This window comes from Chroicocephalus ridibundus, chromosome Z, assembly GCF_963924245.1.
Source record: "Chroicocephalus ridibundus chromosome Z, bChrRid1.1, whole genome shotgun sequence".
Taxonomy (NCBI): Eukaryota; Metazoa; Chordata; class Aves; order Charadriiformes; family Laridae; genus Chroicocephalus; species Chroicocephalus ridibundus.
The window spans coordinates 72494698-72510872 of NC_086316.1; the positions used below are offsets into that span (position 1 = coordinate 72494698).

General features: G+C 36.2%; 1 protein-coding gene across 2 annotated transcripts in view; it reads right to left on the reverse strand.

The window, feature by feature from the left end:
* Positions 1–16175, reverse strand: part of WDR70 (WD repeat domain 70) — a 138554-nt gene that overhangs the window by 56042 nt on the left and 66337 nt on the right. For both annotated transcript variants that reach the window (XM_063320967.1, XM_063320966.1), the window contains exon 10: positions 4167–4341. In XM_063320967.1, the coding sequence (XP_063177037.1) occupies positions 4167–4341 (175 nt within the window). The remainder of the gene's footprint in view (positions 1–4166; positions 4342–16175) is intronic.

The window sequence follows — 16175 nt, forward strand, 5'->3', positions numbered from 1 at the left end:
GTTTCCACTATTCATTGGAAGTTCGAGGGAAGTTATTTTTTATGTCCTTTGAAGCTGTTATTTTAAGCCAAGTTGACAGTGTTCATAATATTTCAAACAAGCTGACAGATCGTTCTGCTAATGTGCACTGTAAATGCACACATACGTGAACTTTAAAGAAAAACCATGCACTGACAAAATAACATACGTGAGAAAATAACACAGATTTATGACAAAATGAAAAAATCCTCTGAGGCAGGTGATTATAATGGATCATGATCATGCTGAGGAAGTCTGGAGAAAGCCAAGGCAGAGCTGGAATGCATTTGGCTAACTTCAGCATTAGCAAGTTACCAATGTCAGTGTCACAAAGACAAAAAAAGTCTTCCTCCAAAAGTTCCAAAAGCGTTTTTACTCTCACTACATACAGCTGGGAGATTTGGAATTGGACCAAAAAAATAGTGGAAGCAGAAAACTGAATGAAATGGTCATGGTGTGCATTACTAGTCAAAATTCCTACTAAAGAAGGGAACTGATCACATACCAAAATCACTCCCTAGACACAACAACATAATTGAAAAAAAAAGCAGATACTGAGGTGGCTCTAAGTGGCTCGGAAAATACAACTAACTCATGACCCTAACTTGCAAAGACCAGATACTTTGATTTCAGCAGGGATGATAAAACATGGGATGGAAAAGATCTTGTCCCTTTCTAAATAAATAAAAAAATATTCAAAGAATTATTTAATCACACCATTCTGAACCAAGTTCTTCTACAGTACTCAGCAGCAAACACAAGTGACACCTCGGTAGTGATGTGGATGCCACCACACTACAGGTTGATTTTTAATTTGTTTGCCCTTTGATAGACACATCAGCAGGATTCCTGTAGCTGGGCGTAAAGCTATCAACGAGTCATGCGTGGAGCAGAGTGTAATAAACCTATAACCAGCAGTCAGAAACTATGGCTACAGTGGCAAGGAAGATTTCCAGGAGCTTTGTCAGGGATCTTCTGCCACCTGGTTAAGCATTACGTTCTTTGTGAACCCTCAGAGGAAGAGTGGCTTCCTACCAGTACTGCAGCAGCGTGCCTGCCTCTCAGGAGCGACTTTTTTGCTCAACGAAAGGGCATTATCAGACCTTCCTTCCTATCAGGGTATCCACTTCTGACTTTGGTACTGCTGTTTTCATGACCATGTTTTCATTTACAGCAGGAAAGTGGGGGCTTTACATTTTCACTGAAGGAAAGAGAAACCTCCCTCTCTCTCTGAAGTGTTTGACGGGAGTTTTTAATTCTGTCAAAAATAAGCGTGTCTAAAAAACCTTCACAGACATCAGGATAACAGACACTATGGATGCTAAAGCCATAATATCTGCTAGGAACATCTTCCTGGATTTAGTTTGTGCTGTTATCATCATATGCAGGAACAGTGTTACGGGCAGTCAACAGCAGGACTGAAATATAACTTACATTTTTGCTTAAATGCACAAATGAATTCAGACACTCAAAACCAGGCCTTTATCAGATCAGCTATGGCACAACAGCAAGGTCAACTAAGCTACAGTTAACTTTAAACACCTTCCTAATGCACATGTACCAAAACCATAGTCTAAAATAATGATGCCAGAATCATTCCTATATATTCCTATAAGAAATTATAGCAACTATTTTCTGCTTTCAAATACTAGTTATTTTTGTTGCAGGTTCAGTAGAGCCTTCTCAAGTTAAACACAAATGCTGTCTTAAGTTTTGACTTGAAACAGAGATGCACTGTAGTACAACAAAACCTGTGTACACAGCTCTACACTTGTTTCAACAAAATCAAATTATATTTACTAGATGGGAATTAGAAAAATTTCTTCTTCAAAAATCAGAAGTTAGTTTTTCTACTGTATATTTCTTCAAGCAGCTTAACCCTCACATCTTGTTTCTCCACACTTTTACCTGTTTTCCTGTGTCACCTACAGTTCGTTACCCCCAAAACCGCACCACTTTGTCACGACTTAACATTTTCGTGTTCGCCTTTGCAAGCATCTCTGCATCCTGCCACGCCACTAAGTGCTTTCATCATTCCAGTGCAGGAGTCAATCCCTTCATCATTCCAGTGCAACAGTCAATCCCACCCTCCTCTTTCTAAATCCTACTTTGAACACATGTTCCTTTTAAATTTTTTTTCTTATCACTCCCCCACTCCCCAAGTGTAAGATGAAGTCTTCTTCATTTTCCATTTATTTCATCAAGATGCCTTTTGAAATGCCTGATTTTAACTTTACACACAGATTTCCAGAGGGTACTAGTAGTTTTAGATAAGAATGCCACTAAAAATACAATTTCTACTGCTGCTTTACACAAAAATCTTGCACATTTCTTAATGACACCAACAAAAGCAAAGACAAAAATTCTTTAGGCTTTAAAAATACAAATCCAAGGACACTACCAACTTCATTTCCAGTAGGAAATCGTTTTAGTCTTGCATTATTATACAGGGGTTACCAGTTCGAAATTGCACAAGATCCACAGGATATATCTTTAAATTATTCATAATCACCTTAAACTGCACTCAATAAGCATTGCAATATGTCATCTTATAGACACACAAAAGTTCAAAAGGAAAAGCACATGAAAAAGCAGACTACCAAGAGCACTATTGTTAAAACTACACCAGAAAGCTTAATATTTCAATACTGTATATGTTACAATAAACAACATACACAGGTGATGAAAGCCAGTCTCTGAAAAATTTATTATTCTGTTAGAACAAGTTTACACTTAGGATGAATTCTCAAGCTTCATGCCATTAGGAAGTTTTACTGGGTTTATAGTGGAAATAAAAACAGAAATAAAAATAGATGACAATCTCAAAATACATGCTGTACTTTGAATATGATCAACGGGGTTTCTTTTCATTTTACATCTATACATTTCCTCTTGCCTCCAGCAATCAAATTTTATTCAACCTTTGTGGAAAGTTCCCTAAATTGCCTGTTTTCCTTTTTAAAAACAAATGTTTTAAAAGATTAAGTTTAACAGACTCATGTAACTTGTATTAGTTCAGTACTATTTCCCCAAAGCCATCCTATTGGAATTATAGAGCTTTCAAAGATCTATGATGTCAGTTTGATTCAAAGGATCCTGCCCCCCTGCCCCATTTCCTCTGTAATCTTACTTTGGCCTCCAAAGTAATTGACCCTAATCTAATTTTCTCTTCCTAGGCATGTCATAAGTACTTATCCCACTGAAGTGAAAGGGACTGGGTATCAATTCTTTGGGTAAGAGGAGCATTAAGAAGATATGGATGCTTATTAGGATGATTAATTTTAAAAGTAGCAAAGCTTTGCCTGGTGAATTTGCACTCAACATTGAAAAATTAAACTCTTGGAACTGGACTTCTTTGTAAACTGTACTACACAAAGCAACAGGGAACACGGATTGATCTAATCTTTGAATTATAAAGTAGTAGCAAGAATTGTATGTATTCTTTGTCAGAAATTAATTTAATTATTAATTAATTAATTAACTAATAATTACTGGAAATTAAATTTTAAATTAAATATGAACAGAAGAAATTACAATGTCTATTTCATAATTTTTAAGAACTTGAAATAGTTCCCATTCTGACTCTTTCTGACCACACTGCATTTAAATAAATTGTTCAAATTTGCCTCAGTGTTTATTTTCACACGTTGGACAACGTAACAACATTTGGCATTTAAGTGCAGCATTACCCTTATCCTCTCCCACTTGGATGCTATTCTCCTCTGCCCATTATCTGGATGAATAACTGATTTCAGTATGAAGTTTTATGACTTACTGTTTAATATGTTCAACATCTCAAATAAAATATGGAAGTATACATTTTAGGTTTTATATAAGAACCAACAAGAAATTACAGCTTTTTCCACAAACATTGCCTCTTAAATGAATAATATTCTAAATATAGGTATGTGGTCAACTTTATTTTTTTCTTAAAACAGACTGCCAAGAGTTTCCTCAGTGTTTTGAAGTGAATAGCAGCACACTGAATGATCAGTTGTAGAGAGGCAGAAGAAATATTAAAGTTTCTCTATGAGTTACTTAGGTTTTGGGGGGAGGAAAAAATAAAGTACCAAAATTGATGTTATCATCTTCAACATTCAGCATTTGCTATAGTAGAAGCATATATTGTTATCAAATACTTGACTTACAGTCATATTCCTATCCCAGATCTGGATGGACCCATCTTGACAGCCAGCTGCAATAAGTTTACCATCTCTGCTGTACGTGCAAGTTGTAGGAATCACCCGTTTACCTTGAACTGATCGTGGTTTAAATACGCTTTTGTGCTTTTTTTCATTGTTAACGTCCCATGTCCTGACAGTTCTGGAAAAATGTTTTAAAAAAGAAATGGTTTAGATAAAGTTAATATATGAATATATGAATGAATATATATACGAATGAAGTAATTCTTATGTTATAATCAAACAACTTTTTCAGCATAAATGGCCTATAACATTGTTCAAATAAAGTTTTAACAGCAAAATAGTACTTAATATATGGTATGGCAGTCATGAAACTAATGCGACAACTTTCCAAGTAAGAAATATCATATTCACTAACATGCATGTGAAGGTTACAAAAAGAAAAAAAAAAAAAAAAAAAAAGAAAAAAACCCAACAAAACAACACCCCAGATCTTCCCAAGTTCTCATGTAAATACATCAAATTCTTTACAACTGGACAAATGACCAAAGGTTAATATGCAGGTACTACACAGTCTCCACTGTCATTGGAAATCAGGAAGATGAAAGCACTCAGTCCTTTACAAGAATAAGGACCTCGGGAAGCAGGCATGAATACTTATACAAATTCATTAACTAAGCAGATAGTCTTAATTGTTCTGACATGACAACTGACAAACCTGCTTTTAACTGGCAGTATGGCAAACTGGCTGGTTATTCTTCAGGCTATTTTTAAAAGGCACTTTAAACAATTGATTGCAATATTATTATAGTTCTCTTCCACTAATCCTGAAGGTCTCAGAGTTCTGTCATAAAAGTGTTATTCAAATACTTTACAAAGGCTCATTTATGTAATACTGTTTTTTCAAGTTGAGTTTTTCCCACATTATTAGCAAAACAAATACATCCTTTTTCTTTTTAATGGAAAAAAAGTATCTGCCTGGATCTTCAGTGTTTCTTAGATACATGAAAACATCCAAATGAAAGAGAACTAAAACACTGAGATACAGGTGGACTCTTTAAACTGTCTTAGATACAAATGTTTTCTGTCCGTTTAATACGTTGAGTTCTTTCCAGATAAAAATTCAAAACTCTTCTGGCATCTAATGCAGAGAAGAGTTTCAGGATTTGGCAAAGGAAGGAAGATCATTAATTTAGAAAGAAAAAAAATCACTAAGTTCTCAAGACAACCTCATTTGTTTAGACTATACAAACATTGCCTATAATCCAAGAGCACGTAACTCACTGGTCTCTAGTAAAGCAAATACCACTTTAAGAAAGGCTGCCATTTCTCCAGAACAAGACAAGACACCATGGCATAACATTTGGAATTTCCATCAGAGCTACAAGACCAGACAGGTTACAGAGCTGACATATATATAATTCTAGGATAAAACAGACAAGAAAATGAGCTGGAAATAGCTCATATAAGTTTTATTTAATTGCACACTCAATGACAGTACTGAGAAATCAGTAACCAAATAGAATGAATCTCCAGTTGTCCACAATAAAGTCAGATTAGTCTCATTCTTAAAAGTCTTCAGATTTCATATCTGCAAGGCATCACTTCATTGCTCTATGTGGAGCTCTAGCATAAGACACTCAAGTGTTCTCTGATGGTTGGTTTGGGGCATTTTTTTTGTGGTGGTTTGTTGTGGGTTTTTTTCATTTTAAATTAAACATTGGATTATAATGCATTTTCTAGGGTTGCTTAAATAAATCCATGCTGCTATATGGTTGCCCAGCAAGGTTATGCAATTGCCTTTCTTGGAGTTATTCAAAACCTGTCTGTCCATGGCCACGTGCTAGGTGCTTAGGTGATCCTTCTTTGAACAGGATGGTTGGATCAAAGGATATTCAGAGGTCGCTTCCAGCTTCCATCCTCAACCATTATGTGATTCTGAGATTCCCCTTTTCCTCTCTATGTGTTGTCAATAACCACCTCAATCTAATACCTTTCAACAGGCACCCTGACACTTTCTCCCATTCTGATATTTACTCAAAACTTGAATCTTTTTCCAGTCCTTTTCCCTCATAATATTTAATCCTTCTAGAATCTCATTTGAATATCCTGTACCTCCAGCTTCTCTTCCTCCTCTTGTGATGACCATCTCCTGCTGGAAAGCTACTCCTTTTTGTGCAAGTTTTCAGGACTGCCTCAGCATACGCACTTCTCAGATGGTGTACCTAGTGACATGGTTATGTGCAGGGAAGTTTAAAGCCTGCCTCCCCCTATTTGCCTTTTTTACCTAAAATGCCTCACAAGCATCTCAACTGCAATTCCAAAAATACCATCTGAGAATCATTCACCATCCTAATTCTTCATTTCTGCTGGCACAGAAAGACTTTTTTAAAGCCTTCAGTCACCTCTTCAGAGCTAATGTCCTGTCAGAACCTGAATCGCTTCACAACACTATACAGGGTACTCAAACCTGCTTATTCATTTTGCCTTTCAACTGTGAAGAGAGAAGTAACACTTAAACAGTTCTCTCTCTTATAACACAGATAAAAAAAATGTGAGCCCTGAATCAACTGTAGTATCAGCAGAAAAATACGAGCTGCTGCTTCTGCTGCAGACAGTTGGCCACACTGCCTCACATACGAGTTACGTGTCCTGTTAAAAATGCCCACATACGCTATAGTACATGTTTAACGTCCCCTCTGTGTTTTCTTAATGTCCCCACACTGAATGTGTGTTTACTGTTGCCTTGCTGGTATTGGATCTAACTATAAGACTTTTCTACTAAAATAAAAGAAATATTTTATAAGAAGTCATCTATATATTACTTACAAATTGATCAACCATTCCCAGAGAGCCCTTAACTCCTGAGCTAAGACTGAGATCTTTAATCTCTTCTTTCATGTCAGATCATTTAAGTTTTTTTATTCTTTGTAGGTACATTTCAAATTTTTATTTACAGATGGACATTGTATTGCAAACACATCTCATAATACCATGGACAAAATTTTGACTTACCACATGAATCAAATGCCCCATGGTTTCTGACTGAATCACCACCAATCCAAACATTAGGAATCATCTACAAATTATACATGTTTGATATTTCCCTTCAGACCATTGATGAACTAGAAACAGGGATTGCTGAAGGAACTCGGAGAGGTACTTCCACTACCCCATTCTAAGGATCTTCATCACACAGTCTGAGTATGCCATAAATTAACTTGTTCTGACATTCCCCTTTTACCCTCCATGCTCCATCAATAACTATCTGAGCATCCTGTCTTTTCCTTCAGCAGGCACTTTGATGCTTTCCCCCTCATCTACTGTTTAGACCTGAAACTTACTTATAATGTTGTTCTTTCATCACAGCAGATTTTAATATACTGATACACACAGCCATATAAATATTTTAATTTCTCTTTCATAAATTTCTTTTTAAAGAAAACTGCCATGAAAAAGGCTCCACACAAGTTTAAATTTAACTTTTTAAATGGTGGATTCCACATCTGCAAAACAGATTTTGTAAAGTTCTTACATTTGCCAAGTGCAATTCAAAGGAACTTAGAAAAGGATGGGAATGTTCTTTTGGAAAGGTAATGTGGATATTTTCCTCACCACTGAGAAGTTAAATAATCCATAATAAACAGCTAATTTAATTACTGTGGTTTGTGTGGTTGTTTGTTTTTTTCCCCACAAATGGTTTATCTCTTTTTTTCTCTTTTTTTTTAACGTTCTTATGACATTATTACTGACAAAATTTCTAATAAAATTAATTATTGACAATGCTGCTGTATTACACAAATTATTAAAGGTATTTATGTAGCTGCATTTCCCAGCCTACAAGCTTGGAAAATTTTTCTCGTAAGTCCTGATTCAGCAAACCAATGCCCATTCTAATACTATTCTAATAGATTCTGCTGAAACTCAAGGAGTGAACCAATTCAAACATTAAAAGCCTGACCGGTCAAATTCCTCTAAGATTCTCTGCCTCTGTTTCGACTGGACTGCAAAACTCTCTTGCGGAATATTGAATGTTACTGGCATTTAATATAGCATAAATATATTGAGTCTGTTGTTAATAATTAAGTCTATTCTCATCACACTTCAAATACAAAAAAGCCAACAGAATACATTAATGCTCAAAGTAAAGATCAGACTTAATGTTGTACATCTAGTAACTATATTTTAATGTGCATGTTTGTAATATATTACAATGCCTACGTTTGTAACATAAGGTTGCCCAGAAAGGCTACCCTGCTATAACATACTTGAAAATCATCATACAAACACCGCTGCAATGGATTTTATTGTCAGAGCACAGATTTCCAAGTCATCTTATCAGTGATAGAAAACACATTTTTGAAAGTATCAAATTAAGCCTCTTCATATAAAAGTAACCCACCTTGAAGTAAACTTTTTTTTCCATCTTTTTTTTTATTATATAAAACAACCTTACCTACACAGGAATGAAATTAAGACGCTTATATAATACAGCGAAAAATTACCTAAAGCAGAATATGTAAAGAGAACAGATATATATAAGAAATAGATGAAAAGTTCTGTTAAGATGCACTTCATGCATATGGTAGTAGAAGACTATGTCAGCAAAAAAACTTTAATTTTTGTATTCTCTTTGCCCTCTTTCAGCAGAAGTTATAGTCGTCTTCTGTTGAGCACATGGGACTCAATGAAGGTTGAATCACCTGCCAGATACTGAAAAAATTTGTACACACAAACAGATGGAGAAATCCAGAGAAACTTTCCATACTTGTTTGGCAGAAAAACTTCTAAGTAAGCTACCTACACCCAGCATCTGAACAAAGTTAAAGTAACTTGAACCAGAATACAAGAAAAGTCACATCCAACACAAGTAAAATTTTAACTATGGAAGGAACTGCCAAAAAAATTGACACAACTTAATAATTTATAACAATTCTTCAGCTTCTCTGTTACTTAAATAATCCCTAGATGTAAAAAACAAACAGAAAATTTAACAGATAAAACATTTTACCAGAGTGAGAAGCAAAAACATCAAAATTAATTTTTATGTGATATGCAGCAAATGGGTTAAAGCAACTATGAAACTATGTGTTTACATATTTCCAAATGAAATTGGTAGCTCTTTTTCTGATAGAAGAAATTACCACCATTTGGGTAATTACAGCTGAATTATGATTACTATTTTGGGGGTAAAAAACAGATTAAAATCTAGTAACAACAAATGGGAACTACTCCCATTGTCCTGTCTGAATGAATTAAAAACCAACCAACTCAAAATCGAACTTACACATAAGCACGTCTGAGAGAGCATGGAAAGCAGACGTTCTGAATCACTAAGCAAAAATCCTGTTGTTGTCCAATATATGGAAGATTTGAGGGAAACTAAATTAGAATAGGAGACAGAGAAGAACTGACTATGAATGATTACTAACCGGGATAATGAACCAGAACTCCTAATGAAGGTCTGGGAGAGGAGTAGAGATGGAAAGAGACAGAGTGGGTAAAAAGAATAAAAGCAAGAACAGAATATAACAGTTATAAAGTCTTGTGAGATTTGTCATGACTGCTTTCAAGTCAGCTGTGGAGCATGTTCATGAGAGGAAAACAGCAGCAGGAGCAAATACTAGCAAGTTATGACATACAATCACTTCTGGCTAAGGAACCGGCCAACACATGCCTTCAGATACAAAGAGTTACCCATCAGTACATGTATATATCCCCTTTCAGGTTATAATGAACGCACAGTTGTAAAGACACAGTAGAATACTTGACAACAGAATCTCTTATTTATGGCATAAGAAGTTCGTTTTTATTGCTTTCCAGACTGAGTAATTTTTGTGTTTTCCCAGATTAAACCACTGGTCAGGCTAACAATACAAAAAGTCATTCTTCAAAAGGGTAAAAAATTAAGAGTAGCAACAAACTTCCTAGAAATAAATTATTAATTAACATACCACAAATCTTACCAATTTAGTATTGACAAATATCATCCAAGCAGAACTCAGATTTGCTGAAGTCATTCAGCCATCTAGTCCCTTCCTTCCTCAAGGTTATCAATAGGAGGAAAGAATCTGTTCGGTCCATACAATTAATTAGGCCCTTGACTATGCAGTGATGAACAAGAGGACATCACCTACCCATCTCTTCCTTGCTTCAGTTTTTGCATTACAGGAAGAGTACCCATGGAGAATATAACCAGAGCTGGAGACACAACTAAGGTACAAAGCAAGCCAATATGAAAAGACTACGTTTTCTCAGTAATTTTTTGAATCAGCAGATGCTGTACATAAAGTTACACTGTATTTGCATATGAATTACATATCTATTTCAGTTATTCCCTTCTAAGGACCCATCCAAAGTGATGGAAAAAATGGAATTTTGCACAGAATTTTAAGTATATTGTTACTTCTTTCAAAACCTGAAAATTTCCCCAAAGTATTTGCAGGTCAGCTCATCAAAATTACCAACTCCAAAATTCCATTATTCTCAAAGTCAAAGATTATAGCAGACATATTTCGCACATCACATTGGCAGAGAGAAGGAGTGACAAAATACAACACAGAAAAAAAAATAATCCTACGTTATAAACGTTGACATTTATTAACTAGCAACAGCACATGTTAACTCAAAGCACAAGAAAGAATATCCAGTCACACAAACGGGAAGATTTCAGAATGGATCATAAAAGAAATTCCAAGATTCTGCTCTAGACTTCTTTTTTTTCCCCTTGTGAATTCCCACGGAATTATACTGCACAATGCAAAATTCAGATAAATACCTTGCTATCTCTAGTCTTTAACTTCAACGATTCTGAATCTTTAATTCAAACCAGTAAGTTTCACCTGGGACCTAAAAGTTTTGCAAGAGATTTTTTCCTTTCTAAAAAATTTTTGTCTATACCTTTTTCACAGATTTTCAAGAGACCCTCAAAGTTTAAACTACACTTGCCCTTAACAAATCCAAAGTCATTTGTTTTCTTGTATCTTATTTGTTTTGCTAAATGTATAGATTATGAAATAGTTATTTGTCAATGAAGTGCTCTTACATAATTAAAACCAGCTAGAAAACATATTACATATAATACATCATTTTTACTAACAGATGAGGATACCAGCAATCTGCTCGGAAAGTAATCACTCTCCTGGAAGACAGTATAACATTGAAATATAAATCATATACAGAAAGGATCAAGAGGAAAGTAAATGAGAGAATATTTTGATTAAAAACAAAAGAATAACATCACTGTATGTCTTTTCCATTAAAAGTTATTAGAGAGAGAGGCTAGTTCCAATGTAGTTACTAATGATCAGCATAATTTTCCCCACATCAAAACAAATAGCCAGAATGTAAGTAAAACAAAAGGCTTGGTGGGAGAAACTTTACAACCTCACAAGAAAAGATAGGGAAAAAAATATTATGAGAATGAACATACAAGTAGGGAAAAAAAAAGCTACAGATCAATTCCAGCAAAACAAAAAAGGATGACTAAAGCAAACTGCTGGACAGAAAGCAGCAGTAGAGGCTACGCAGGCATGGAATTATTACGCCAGTAAGAGTTCATACTTCTAACGAAGGAGCATTAAGATTCCACATACATGTTATATTTGGTGCTGCTTAGAACACAGAAAAATAGAAGAAATCTAAAAGCAGTTATTACATTCTGAGGATATGATAGCATATTCTGAGGAGGTGGGTAAGGGGGAACAAACATCCCCACCCCCTCCCCACTAAACCAAACAGCTTAAAGAATCAATGCACAAGAATACATTACATAAAAGGAAAATGATGTTAAATAAAGCTTTAGATATTATTGAGAGGAGAATGTACTGCACAGAGCACTATCTTAAATATAACTAAATTCTGTATCAGATAAGTTGGAAGGCAAATCATTGAGGCATTTAAGAACAAACAAACAAACAAACAAAAAAACCCACACACATGCCCCAGAACACTGTTTAGATTCCCAGTGATAAAAAAAAGGCCCTCAGACTAAGAAAATGATCTTAAAATTAAAGGCACATACGGTACTGAAAACAGTGGTTGCAGGGCTCATAAGTTAATAAAAAATAATTCATTTAGGTGTTCCAAACTGTGTGGGTGTGATGGTTTCTTCCTTGAAGAATTTTTTCACAAGTTTAACTCAAGGTAGTAATAATGGATTCAGTCTTTTTGACAAAACCCCTTCCGTGGGCTAATGTACAGGCAAAACTGAACGTACCCATCGTGCCCGAATTCCTATAAGCCCTTCTCCCTTAGTATTTCCTTAAATATGAAAGTATTTCGGTTTGTATTTCCCTAAAACACTGATTGCATTACTGATGAGCATTTGGGCAACTAGACTGCACTAAGAGAAAAAGAGCTTGTTAGTTTTGAATGACTTCCTCACTGGCACTGACAGCTAATTTGCTGTGTTTCTTCAGGATGAAGTCTTCACATACAAATCAGACTGAAGAAAGAGGTTGTTTTTGTTTGCATCAGCAATTAGATCGGCAATCATGGGTGTCTGCATCAAAGCATATCACTTCTACAGTTCAAATCAGCAAAGTATCTAAGCAGATCTTCAGAAAACCATTCATAGAGTAGGTCAGAGAACCATCCCCCTGAGATCTTTTCATCCAATGATTAACTGGTTCAGTGATTTTGATGAAGTCTATTGAGCTCTGTAAAGACTCAATATGCTTTTGAATTAATAATAATTCAAAGGTTATGTTAATGCTGTGCTATTTAAAAAAATCAAGCACTGGTATTTTCCTGAGACTATGTAGCACTTTGCACAGTAGTCGTCCTTCATTTACTATTCCAGAAACATCTAACTTCGGCATTATTATTTCTATACAGAACATTAGATAAATTACAGATATTACTTGACTGACTTCTGAAAGCTCTGGCAGTAAAAAGAGGTACAATTTTGTGTCATTTTTCAAATGAGGCAAGAAGGCAACAAACTGAGATCTCATCTCCCACTTCGTAAAGATAAGAGTGGGATGTAATCAAACCCTCTAGGGGGTACATCTGATTAAGATCAAAGGGCAAAACGTCTGGTAAAGAACATCACAACAGTTCAAGTTACTGTCACCTGCAAGAACTGAAATGACTCAAGAGCAGTCTTGCATGATACTGCAAAAGCAAGAGGAGTAAATCACTAGGAAAACAGGATGCCTTCTAAAAAGCTGATTAGTCATGGCTATAAAATAGTTAAGGCTCATTTGGATCTCAAGTTCTCCTTCACTCCAATAAATAACTTAAATTGGAACTAACACTCAGCAGAACTCTCCATTAAACCAGTGAAAAATGAACTGAAATGAAATTAAAGCAGTCAAGCAATTAAAAGCTCTCTGAAGCAACATCTCAGCTGATCCTGTACGTATGACAATTAGTTTTAACCATTTTTGCTGCCATCTTAGATCTCACTCACAGCCACTTTCCTGCAGTTCCATTAGCAACAGAGGTAAGTAAAAAAAGAGAGCAAATTTTAAGTCTTTAATGTATATTAATTTTTTTAAGTTACAGAATCTTCTAAACAATTCAAAGTTTGACTCATCTGTACAAAGTAACTGTGCACTTTGCGCTACAGAAAATTTTAAAAGTGAGTTTTATTTTGCATTTATGTATGCAGTAACAAACTTTATGTGTTGTAGTACAATCTCCATAAAAAAATTAAGAAAGGCTTATAAAGACGATGCCAAACTGCAGCACGTGAAGTGTAAGTAAATAGAAATTAATGTATTTTTCATGTTTTCTGGAACACGCACCAACTGTAAGACACTTCCTTCCTCCTCACAAAAATTCAGAAAGGAAGACACCATTTTTTGTAGAGAAGAAATACAGTTCTTCGCCTCAGGTTCCTAAAGAGTCATGATACAGTCCCATATCTGTCTGGATAACCACGCAGAGCATCATTTTTTCATACACTTGTCACCATGGTCTTTTGACATCATAATATTGCTGCTTCTGAAGAAGCCCGTATATCCCTTTCTGCCTTTATGTGAGGTTAAAAGTCTAAAGCAAAAATTAGTGGACAAAGTATTATTAAATTTTATTATTTCTGAAGATGAAAACTAAGGAACTTACACTCCCTTATCAGTTATGTTCTCCATATGGGGGGAAACGTTACTGTTTTGCTAGAGTTGAAAATGTGTAGATTTAAAAATAGTAAAAGCAGGACATAAACAACTAAAAAAATATTTTTAACAATGTTTTTCCTTTTAAATAAAAAAGGCCAATGAAATGAGTTGTTTCATAGCCCAATAAAATTAAAAAAAAAAATCTCTAGAGTTTGAACACGTTATTTTGCAATGCTCTAGTCTTCTGTTTGCCTTAAGCATGGAAATTTCAGTCTGTTCAGAAATTCACCTTTTAAGTTCACTGCACAGCCTGCTGCTACCTGAGCAACCTGATATGAGTTGGCCTTGCGCTAAGCAGGGGATTGAAACGGATGACCTCCAGATGTCCTCTTCAACCTAAATTATTCTGTGACGACAGACAACTTGAAAGGGTGCTATACAATGCATTTAGAGCATATGAATATTCTTGGCAAGGACCCACATTTCTTATACCAAAAATTCTATGAACCAACATAAATCTGTTCGAAACCCAGTAAGACTAGAACTAAGCCCAAAATCACAACAAAGACATACAAATAGCTTCAATATCACTGATATTGGGAAAAGTGCAGAAGCTTCAGTTGGTGACTTATGTTTTGTTGCTCCTGCATGTTGTAAATGAGATGTCTTAGTTCTCCACTCCCTTCTGCACTCATGAGTAGTTAACAAGCACTATCCCCACATCTATTTGGATACTCCACAGCAACCGAGGTTTAACTCGCTGCTTAAAGTGCTCCTTCACAGGTCAATCAAGTAGCAGAAAAATTCTCAACTCATTTTTTTTGCAGCTAGAACTCATGGATACCTCATCAATAATTCAGCTATTCTTTAAATGAGTGCAAATATCCAGCCCTACCCTTCCTGTGGAACCAGCAAAATTTGTAATTCTTTTTTTTCTTGGAATCACAGAATATAATCACAGAATACCTGGAATTAGAAGGGACCTATCAGGATCAATTCTAACTCCCTGGTCCTTGCAGGACCACCTGAAACTAAACCACATCACTAAGAGAATTGTCCAGACACTCCTTGAACTCTGACAGGCTTGGTGACTGCTTCCCTGGGGAGCCTGTTCCAGGGACCAGCCACCCGCTCAGCGAAGAACATGTTTCTAATGTCCAACCTGAACTTCCCCTGGCTCAGCTTCATTCCATTTCCTTGCGTCCTGTCGCTGGTCACCAGAGAGGAGATCAACACCTCCCGCTCAGCTGCCACTTGTGAGAGCTGAACAAGCCAAGTGACCACAGCCGGTCCTCATAAATCTTGCCCTTGAAGCCTTTCACCATCTTGGTCACTCTCCTCTGGACACACTCAAATAGTTTGATATCCTTCTTACACTGAGGCACCCAAAACTGAACACACAACTCAAGGTGGGGCTGCACCAGTGCGGTGCAGAGTGGGACAGTCACCTCCCTCGACTGGCCAGCTGTGCTGTACTCAAGGCACCCCAGGAACGGTTGGCCCTTTGTGTGACCAGGGCACACTGTTGACTCATATTCAACTTGCCATCAACCCAAACCCCCAGATGTCTTTCCATGGGGCTGCTCTCCAACCTCTCATCCCTCAATTTGTACGTATGACCAGGATTACCCCATTCTAGGTGCAGAATTCAGCACTTGCTCCTGTTAAATTTCATGCGGCTGGTGTTTGCCAAGCTCTCTAGTCTATGCAGATCTCTCTGTAAGACCTCTCTACCATCGAGGGAGTCCACAGCTCCTCCTAGTTCAGTGTCATCAGCAAACTTAATGTAATTTCGATTCCTGCATCCAGATCATTTACAAAATAATTAAAGTTGAGCCCTGGGGAACCCCACTGGTGACTGGCTGCCAGCCTAACTCTGAGCCTGACCCATCACCCAATTGCTCACCCAGCGTATTATGGACTTGTCTAGCTGTGTGCTTAACATTTTGTC